The following is a 10,314-nucleotide window of genomic DNA, read 5'->3' on the forward strand; positions in this document are numbered from 1 at the left end:
CGTTTAGGACCATGGGAAGAAACCCCAGCGGGATGCCAAGCCAGCCACAAGCGTGTCTCGGTGTGGCAGGCCCCGGTACACACACCACTAAGCACCGATGGCAATGGAGCTGCTGCCTGGTCAAGGGTTTAGATCTTAGGAAGGAATTTTACTCCCAAAGGAGACCAGAAGAGATGTGAAAGGGGAGAGGGAACGGGTGAAAACCCAACGCCTGCTCAAGGCGAGGGGCAGGACCCCACCCGGGTCCAGCACTGCCGCGGCCCTCCCAAGGGAGCTTACAGATTTCTTTTTGCCTGGGCCAGCGGTGAGGCCACGGGGCTGTGGCCGGAGGCGGCACAGCCAGGTTAGTGCCCGCGGTCCAGCAGCGACAGTCCCACAGCCCCTTCCACAGGCCCGCAGGGCACCTTCTTGCCCGAGCCTGGGCGCAGGCAGGGGAAGAAGCGATGGGAGAAGCGGCAGCCTCCCTTCTTGGGGCAGTTCTTGGGCACCGCGGGCTTGCAGCCGCTCCAGGAACCCTCCTGTCCCACCAGCAGCCCATGAGGCTCTGGGCAAGGCCACCAGCAGCGTCACACCAGCGTCCTGCGCGGACGAGGCAGGAACCACGCTGTGCTGCCCATTCCCCCTTGAAGATGGAAGGTTATGTTCTCTCTTCCCCACACCAGCGGTGGTTCCTCCTCCTTGTCTAACACATCACCGGCCAAGATCAGGAGAGAGGCGGCCGGCGGCAGGCAGGGCCAACAGCCATCCCGGTCTGGAATCTCTTCGGGGACACCCCAGCACTGAGGACAACATGATCAACAGAAGGGCAAGCGCCTTCCTCGTGACGGTTGCTAAAATCCTTTGCAGAGCACGAGGGTGCGGCGCAGCCACGGTAGAGACAGGGATGAATGCAGTTTGGCTCGGGTCCAGTCTGTGAGCGGGTTAACACAGGGTGCTCGCCAGCGCGGGGAGGGTCCCTCCCTCGGCAGGCAGCAGCACCGACAATGCGCCTCGCAAGCGCTGCCCATGCTGAAGGTCTGGAAGCGAGTTAGTAGGTTTTTTTTGGTGAGACAACAAACCGAATTTGGAAGCAGGAAGGTAGTGTTAGTCTGTCCAGGTTGCTCTGCACCAGCTGCCGGCAGAGGGGTGAGGATGGGGGGAGGCACAGGCTGTCAGGGAAGACAACGGGACGCTGCAGAGCCCTGAGTCAAGCCACGGCCTCGTGCTTATCTTAAATCCAAGAACAGAGAAAGACAGAAAGTGGGGGCGGGGAAGGGAAACAAAAGGAGAGGAGGTTCCTTGTGTCTCCCGTTTTCATCGGAGCAGAGCCCTGGGGCTCCAGCCCGCTGTCCGTGGGGGACGATCAGCTCTAGTTCTACTTTTGGCTGTTGTAAGCCTTGTGCCTCTGGTTCATGGGGTTTTCTGGAGACTTCATCCACTCCTTCTTGAGGAGCTGCCTGAGCTGGGACAGGCGCATGTTGGGGTTCTCTTGCTTCAGGCGTGGCAGATTGACCTCTTCAAAAGCCGTGAAGGCAGCTTTCATCCGGCGCTCGGGGTGCCGGTCCAGATCGCTGGCAACGCTGCCGGGAGGGAATTCAGAGAGGGACACGGATCAGAGACACCTCCCTGCAGGCACCAGCCACTCGCCCCGCTCTGATCCCCTGTCAGTGCAACCAAGTGCATACAGAATAACTGGGGTGATAAAGCCGAAAACCCCGTGATACGTCCCCTACCCACTTCAAATACTCTCCACAGAACAACAGGGCAGGGGACGTGTCCTGTTCTTGCTGTCGAGATAGAAAGTCACAATCAAAGCATAGAAAGAAGCCGGTTCTGGGGGAGTGTCTGCAAGAATTTCTCGCAAGGAAAGCGACACCTTCAAAAGGAGAGCACCTCTGTGGTATGGCCACGTACCTGAGGACAGCAATGGCATCTTCGATCGTCCTGGCCTCCACCGAACCCTCCTCCAGTACCCTTCTGTTGATGTTCTCTTCCAAGGGGACCTCTAAGTGAGTCTTCTCCTTCTCCACTGCACAGGGAGTGGGGGAAAGGGAGAGCCATTAACGTCAAACCCAGCCTGAGCAAAACCCTCAGAAGAGGGTTTTTCCAAAGTACCCTGAAGAAAGCGTTGAGAAAACTCAGCCAGAGTTCAGTCCCAGTCCCGGAAGAGAAGAGCACCCTGCAGCTCTGTTTCTCCACCTCAAAGTGACAGGAGGTTTCTTTTCCCTCCATTTGGGTGTTAAGACACAGACATAGCAAAGGACGCAGCACAGAATAGCTGCAGGCAGCTCTTGCTTTCCAAACACCTTGTCCTTTAGTGACAGTAGGTGAAGAAGGAACGGCCCCCCTTCCCGCTCCCCGGCCCCTTGCAGCTGACAGGGCCTTTCTACGGTACCACCAAACCTGTATCTGCATTCTCCTTCTGCTGCTGGTCTTTTCTGATTGTCTCCTCGATCTGGGCCCTGGTGACTTTGCCCGGAGTGACCTGCTTGGGTGACTTCCCCTTCAGCTTCGAGTCTTCCTCCTCCAGCAGGCGCTGCAGCTCCTTCTTGCGCTCCAGCTGCTCCAGCCGCCGCTTCTCCCTCTCTTCCTGGAAGGGAGGAAGGACCAGATCGCCTCCGCCCTGACGCCTTCGATCACCCTCCGATCAAACTACCCCTTCCAGGAGCAGGGAACCCCACTTCAACAGGAACAGGCACCTCACTTCTGTAGCTAATGCAGCGCTGACCCTCACCTTATCAGAGGAGACGCTGGCTGGTTCCCCCGACCTCCAGCGAGAGCCTGGCCCGTCCCTTCAGAATAATAATTCCCCAGTCCCTGCCCCATTTGCAGCCACGTGCTGGCTCCCTGTGATGTCAGGGCTGCGAAACACAACCCCGCTGTCGAGAAGGAGCGGAAGGTACCAGCCAGGACTGCTGACAATCAGATTAAGTTTTCCACTTTAATTTTAATAAGTGGTCGGAGGTTGAAAGTTCAGCAGTTGTTCGAGACAAGCCAGTCAAGAGGCTGAATTCGTCCTCAGGTCTGGCTCACGCCCTTCCTAAGAGCCAGGGGAGGCCGTTAGACCGAATCCAACAAGCAATGCAGCTCTTGTGGTAATTTTAAAGTGCTTCACAAGGAGTTTAAGAGCCACTTTGCCCTCCAAGGCCCAGGGAAGAGGGTGACGAGACCATGCAACAGGCCCTTAGGGGCTTTCAGCACTTTGACTTTGAGTTTTTTTCCCCTCCTCTGCCAAAGCCTGTAAAGTCTGGCAAAAAGAAAGAAACAAGTGAACATCTCTGTCCGGGGCAGCGTCACGTGCTGCAAAGCACGTCGTATTTAGGTTAGTTACATGGACACTTAATTATGGCTCTCATCCATTATTCACAGGGATGGCACAACGAACTGATCGAGCGTTAACGGAACGGGTTTACTCAAAGGCAGCTGCACAGCAAAACCACTCCAGCAGTAACGCAACCTGCTGCCTTCATCGGTGTTTAAGGAGTAGGAACAGAATTACGCACGTTGGGGTAGGGCCCACTTTGGAGATGGTAAGCAAGGCTGGGGTTTGTATTAAACAAAAACACACAAAAAAAGTAAGTCGCTCCACGGCTCAAGAGTTTAAAGAAAAACCTATCAAAACACAGAATCAAAGCCCACAAATACTGAATCAAAACACGCCCTCGGGCTGCTGCTGCTTCTGTCAAGCGCAGCAAGGACGGGGCTTTTCAAGCCGGGTGGGAAGGGAAGGGAAGACTCGCCTACCTCCACTCGGAGCAGCTGGGGCCAGGGATGGGAAAAAAGCCATTAGAGGGATGAAGCCTTTATTACAACTGGCAGTCTTCAAATTCTTGGTCATTAAGCTCTTAGTGCCAGTGCCTTGAGACACAATGCCCCAGCAACTGGACCGTGCATGATTTCAAAGTGCAAACTCATTTATTTAAGACGTCGGCTTTCCCTGCCCGCTGCTTTCCTGTCAGGCCTCTCCCTCTCCTAGTAAAGGTTGAGCAAACAAATGTACTTGGCCTCCCAGATTAGGAGGGATTTTGGCCACTCCTAGAACAGGAAGGGTGTCACAAGAGGAGGGGGAAGACTTCTTTCCCCCTTAAAAATTGATACACAGGGATATGCCTGAGGAAGAGCAGCCACAGGGGCTTTGCCCACCCTCGGCACAGCGCAGGATGGCTCCAGCTCCAGCTGGGACCTCCGGCTCAACCAGCAGCCTCTGCCTGAGCGTCAGGCAGTTTTCAGGAAGAATGCAGGAGAAACCCCAAAACCGGAGAGATTAATGTGCCAAAACAGGAGTGCCCCAGAAATCACTGAAGGTCCAGAAGTCGGAGAGAGGACACCATTTAATTAGACGCAGAGCACATGCAAGAGAAGCAGCATCGCCTGTTCAGGGTACATCATGCCTAGAACATGGGCTAGCGTGAAGAAACTGGGCCCTGACGGCTCGGCCCGTCTCTGAAGCTCAGGGGTGACTGAACAAGGTAACCCAGAGAAGGTGCTGGCATGGTGAGCACCTCCGCGAGGCTGCAGGCGTGGCGGTGGCTTGAATAATTCAGGAGACAGATAAGGAGTGGATACACAAGTACTAATGACCTAAGAGAAGGGAGCAAGACATTTCAGAACAGAAATGTTTTTTATAGTTAGAGAAGATTATCTTTTACCCCTGCTTATTACAGAAAGGGAACTGTCCTACAAGGCAGCTAGCTCAGCAGCCTGTCTCACATCACACAGTCCAGCTGGGACGACGACACGTCTGACAGAGCAGAAATTCAAGGATAATGCTCTGCTGCCGTTAGCTGCTTCCAAACAAAACTCTCCAAAGAGGACACATCCACTGAGCGAAGGGGAAACAGAGGCACGAAGCAGGGCGCGGAGTCTTCCTCCCGCACCGCGTGCTGCAGGGGACCTCCAGTTACTCCACTCCCCCAGGTGCTGGGGCAAGCTACGCCCTGCTCTCTGGCATTTACAATTGAGTTTCTATTTGCAGAAAGTAAATAAGCTGGCAATGTTACTAATTTGTCACAAGACCTGCAAAATCTACATGCTCAGGTTTCCCCAGCAGCCCGTCACGTCCAGGTCTGCTCTGCACCTTCCACGGTGCTCAAGAGCCGCAGCTCTGAGCCGGTCCCGAAGCCCAAGGGGCCTGAAGCCGTCATTTTTGAAGATTTTTCTCAGGTTGCACCAAACCAAAGTAATCCTTTATGAATCAGCTTAAACGTTCTGATGAAAGGAAGTCTTGGATTTGTCTAAGTGAAACGTACTGCAAAGCTATTCGAAAACTGGAAAGGAAATAAATCATTTTCTCCCTCGACAGTTCTGCACTCCGCAGAGCACTGTGAGGAGCAGGGGGTGAAATTCCTTCATCTGGACACTTCTGTTCCCAAGGATTTGTGCGTTAAAATGTGAGTTTCCAGCCTCATAGAGAACTGCCGGAGCAAGGAACAATTCATTAGCTTTCAGAACAGCTTCCCACCTGCTAGACAGAAGGAGAACAAGGTCCCACGCACACGGCTTTGAGAGCAAGCGGTGTATTGAAGCAGCAGCGCTCCCAATCAACCTCTTAGCATGAGGCCCCGAGGAAGCACACCGCTTCTCACGCGGCAGAAGGGCAAAGCAATGCAAAAAAAATGACGCAGTCAGAAAGCAAGCGGGGCACGACCAACCTGGAGTACGTCTAAGTGCTCGCCGGGCTCTCTGAGGCACACCAGAGCTCTGAGACGGGATCAAACACGCCCCTTCCGTTGCCCACGGGCAGTCAAAGCATGCCTCGAAGGGATACTGGAGCCTGAAGAAGTTGGTTCTGGGGTCTGAACCCCAGCCTGGTGGCATCAGGCGTCTCTCCGCTACATCTCTGTCCCCTGCATTGCTCATTCAAGCCATCAGATTTCAGTATTGCGTACCTGGTACCATGCAGACGTCCTCCAAAGAGGGAAGAACAGTCATCTGACCTGTCTCCCATTTTGTCTGAATAAGAGCTGGTGCTCACAGCTGAGTAATTCTGCACTGAATCAGAGGAGAGGGGGGAGAGAAAGTCCCCACTCGCCTGTCTGCGATGCCGCTGCAGCTGGGACCTGTCGGTATACGAGCCTGCCAGCCCGCACCCCGTGACCAAGGCTAATTGGAAGGAGAAAGGCATAAAACGCACACCAAAAGAGTCACTGCTCCCTCGTGCGCTATCTGCGCTCTTCTAGCACAAGTACTCGCCCTGCATTTAACTTGAATCTTTCCCCAGACCCTTCGCATACAAGTACAAAAAGTCTCCTCGCTCCCACATCATCCGCACGCTCTCCCTTCACCATTCCCACCGAGGGAATGCCAGCACCGTGGAGAGAAGCTGCGGGAGAGACCTCCATGGGATGGTGCTCCTGATACCATGACGTGCTGGGCAGAGAGAAAGGGGCAGAGGCGTTTTGAGCCGCTGCTGAACAAGGAGGACCTGCTTTCCTGGCATACAGGTACTCAGCAAACAGAGACCAGGTAAAAATACAGCCTGAATGAGGAGAAGGGCTCGTCCTCCCTCAGCCAGACAGCCCTGGCAGGAGTTTGGGAAGGAGATTGGGAATTTGGCTGTGTCCTTCCAGCGGACACCTCGGCTCCAGCCAGCGAGATCTTCCTGCGCATACGCGCAGGGCACAAAGCGGCTAAACCCAAGGTCGCCAGAGAGAAGAAAGCCTGACTCTGGCTGCAAGACCTCTGCCCTTGACAGATACGCCACTGGTCTCTCTGCTCCGGCCTATTTAATGGTTTGTCACCTTTCCAAGCCTGCCTGCAGCTTCACCCAGGATGCTCACGTGTCCACGGCTCTTCCACCACCAGACACACTTCAGCTAATTGCACAGAGAAAAACCACACTGTGATAAGGCTGATGAGGAGTGTCGTGCTCCGAGCTGCCGTCTAACCTTGCACAGGAAGGGTGGGAAGGGACAGAAAGGACGAAGATACACAAATGTTAAAAGAAAAGCAGTTACCTAGGTAAAACCCTGAGTCTTCCAGCAAGAAGGATGTAGATTTTGTGCTTTCCAGCCAGAGCTCTCCAGGGAAGGTAACAAGCTGTGACTTGTGCTGAAGTGCCAGAGGAGGAATACACACATCGCAGGCTGGTGATATGAGCTCAGATGTTCCTTTATGCATCACAGAGCTACCAAACGAGTGTCAGCCTCTGTTAGAAGAGATCAGCTCTGAAGGTTGCTCTCAGAGCGGGGGGGGGGGCAGCATTTAAAGAAACCCCAAAATGCACAAAAGCAAACAACAGGACAGTCATCTGGTGACAGCGAATCTCACGACAGCAGGCACTGCGTTTTGAACATTAAGCTTCCCTACGCCCAAGTATGAATGCTGACGCGCATCGCTGCCCCGTCAGCGAGACCACCAGATTGCCGGGCAGAGTCACCAAACCCCGGAATGGAAACAGAGTTCGGCGCTCCCACTTATTTCACTGAGGGTCCAGTGGTCATCTGCGGGGGGAAAGGGATCACAAGGGGTGTGTGGGGTTTGGTCCCAGCACGTCCCAAAGGCTTTCAGCCCCTCCTGCCTGCTGGCAGTGCAGGAATTCAGAGGTGCTGCACGGGTGTGCGGCGGTGCCGTTAATGTGTTACTGCCATCGCCCGGAGAGCCAGGGAAGAACTGGAAGAGCTGCTCAGCGCCGACTGCGAGGTGCTGAGAGCATCCTCCTACACACACCACCATCCCCTCCTCCGGGTGCTGTAGCTGAGAGCGACACGAGTCCCTCCTGCAGCATATGGCCGTGGCCGGCAGCGCTATTTCCATGCCAGCACCACCCGCGAAACAGCTACTTCTCCAGGGAAGTTTGACTCCTGTGAACGGTTCGTTTCTGTCCTCTCCAGGATGAGGATGGAAAGTCATTTACAATCTGAGTCACACACCCCTTCCCCACTGGGATGTGATGGGGCACAGGCAGCTTCTTCCGTTCTCTGTGGGGATACTCTAGCCCAGTGGCACTGGAGAAGCAGCTGAGGAAGGTTTCACTGATTTATTTTTCCCCAGCAACCCACTCATTCCTGTCTCTTGGCCACTTGCTACCTACACAAAGCCCCAGCCTTTGCTTAGGTTGTGGCAGCGCCTGCGTGAGGCTCCCACAGCAGGAAGAGCCCCTGCCCCAGTACAGGTCCTTTCCACCAGGACAGCTCCTCATCTGAGCAGAGACTTTTGCTGCTGGGAGCTGCAAGGTCCCCAGGGGCGCTCGGGGGAAACAAACGCACTAAAACACAGCATTCAGGTGAAATTCAGATGTAGAAACTGCTGAGGCAGCGAGAGGGGCTGGCTGAGGTGCTGGGTGGAAACTGTCTCACTGGTTTCTCTAAAACCCAGTCCGAGGCTCTGGGGCGGACCCTGGTTTTCCAGTTAGCAATTCCAGCTCATGACATGGCTCCCCTCTCCAGACTCCCATGCCCCTTGCCTGCAGGAGGCTGTTTTGGAAGCCCAGTCAAATAGGTCACTGTTGGCCAAGCCTTAAGTAGAGCAATAATAAGCCCTTGTTCCAGGAAGTAATTAGGCAGCATTACACGATTGTGTTGGGGAACAGCACACAGGACTGCAAATTCCAGACGTCAAGACACATGTTAAGGGTGAACTCGCACAGATGTACACAGCACGCAGCTACCAAGGTCACGGGGACGCGCTGGCTTTCTGCCTGCCCAGCCGGTGTGCTTGAGTACCGACACACAAAGTTCAGTAAGCACCGAACTCACAGAGCAGCACAAACCCAGTAACCCCATAAATCCCATTTATGTCGTCAACAAAAACCCCGTCTGGTTAGCAGGAGGCTAAAGAAATAATTTCAGCAGAGGTAGCTAAGTTATCACTATCAATTGTTTCTAGCAAAACCCACAAAACCAGAAGGTAGCTTTGTCTAACGCTGACGCGGGACAACATCAAAACCCGAATAGCCCAGAAATGAGCACTCAGGTGCTCTGTTTATTGAACGCCGAGGCAAACGTACACCCAGGGCAGAGCAAGCTGGTAAGAGCAAACCAGAGAGAATCTTTTAAGAGATGTGTCCTGATGTGTGGCACAGCAAGTGAGGAAGAAAGAAAAATAACGCTTTGTAACCCTTAACCCTGCCAATTTTTCCTTCTACTAAAAAGTCAAAGGAAAGTTAAGAAAGGAAAAGAAAGAAGAAAAAAAAAAAAAAGCTAAAGAAGTGCTTGGTCAAAAATCAAGCCCTGCAGCAGAGTTCCTGATGTTTTACTTAATTCAATTTTAAATGATTCCAACAATAAAGCTTTTCTGCCTCCCTCGGGAATTCAGCTCTAAGATCCACCAGATTTCTGAATTACACATCAAAGCTTACACTTACTCCCACACTCAGCTTCTTTTAGCTCCCAGAGAAGCCACAGTTCCTGCTCTTCTGCCCAAAACTAAGCGCAGGACAACGTGTGGAGAGACAGCTCCAGCTGGGGAACAGAGAACTGACCCTTTCTGAGCAAGCCTGGATCTCACGGGCTTAGCAAAAGACGAGCTAGAAGATACCCTTCTACCTGACTAGCCATTCACCTTCCTTTGTTCCTTCCTCATCACGTGTTTGTCTTCATCCTTCCAGTAGGCATCTTCCAGCTCCTGCTGACGTTTGGCATCGGCTGCTGCCTTTGCCTCAGCTTTCCTTGCGCGGGCAGCAGCCGACTTGGTATTTTCACCTTGGAACTTCTTGGGCATCACTCAAGGTGCTCTGTGGAAAAGAAAAGAGGTTCAGATCCTTGCCCTGGACAGGATCATGGGTTCACCATCACCCCGGGAAGCAGGAACAGCTGGAGTCCACACCCTGAAAAACCCCTTTTCTTATTGCCTCATACTATTTTGAGATCCCAGGCAGCACAGGTCGAGTAATTTCCCAGCTCACCCAGGAGGAACTCTGCTCATTGTGCCCCAGATCCTCAGCAGGGGACAGTCCCTCCCACCTATTTATTGTGCTGCAATGACACAACAAATCGGGCTGTTGGGTTCCTGGTACCAAGTCAAAAGCCTCACTGCCCTGCAAGCCAACACACCCTCCGCTGCTGAGTCAAAACAAAACTGGGTGCTTTCGTTCTGCACCGGCAGGCTCCGAGGGGAATTCACTGCTGCCAGCAGAGCAGAACGAAGCAGCATGAACGCTGTATCACACTCTCTGACTGCCTGTGCGGAAACGCAGCCCCGTGGCCCCATTTAACTTGGATAAATGGCCACGCAGATGTGCCGTATTAACTTCCCCTACGTCGTCGTGGTAGGAAAGTCCCAAAAGCCAGGCACGACAGAAGCCTCAAAATTAACTGGGCACTAAGAAAGGGCCTTCTCCTCAGCACGCTGCCCAAGCGGGCACCGCGTTCTGGAGCGTAAACCTGGACTTTTAAT

At 53.6% G+C, this 10,314-nt stretch overlaps 1 protein-coding gene across 1 annotated transcript; it reads right to left on the reverse strand.

Moving 5' to 3' along the window:
- Positions 1 to 1,263: 1,263 nt before the first annotated feature.
- CCDC124 (coiled-coil domain containing 124) lies at positions 1,264 to 9,653 on the reverse strand. The gene is made up of 4 exons (XM_010291866.1): positions 9,481 to 9,653; positions 2,383 to 2,569; positions 1,894 to 2,008; positions 1,264 to 1,559 (listed from the first exon to the last, which is right to left on the reverse strand). Exons 1-4 carry the CDS (start codon positions 9,637 to 9,639, stop codon positions 1,355 to 1,357), a joined length of 666 nt encoding a protein of 221 aa, XP_010290168.1. The 5' UTR covers positions 9,640 to 9,653; the 3' UTR covers positions 1,264 to 1,354.
- Between the last annotated feature and the right edge of the window lie 661 nt (positions 9,654 to 10,314).

The sequence above is a fragment of the Phaethon lepturus genome, unplaced genomic scaffold, assembly GCF_000687285.1.
Source record: "Phaethon lepturus isolate BGI_N335 unplaced genomic scaffold, ASM68728v1 scaffold26877, whole genome shotgun sequence".
Taxonomy (NCBI): domain Eukaryota; kingdom Metazoa; phylum Chordata; class Aves; order Phaethontiformes; family Phaethontidae; genus Phaethon; species Phaethon lepturus.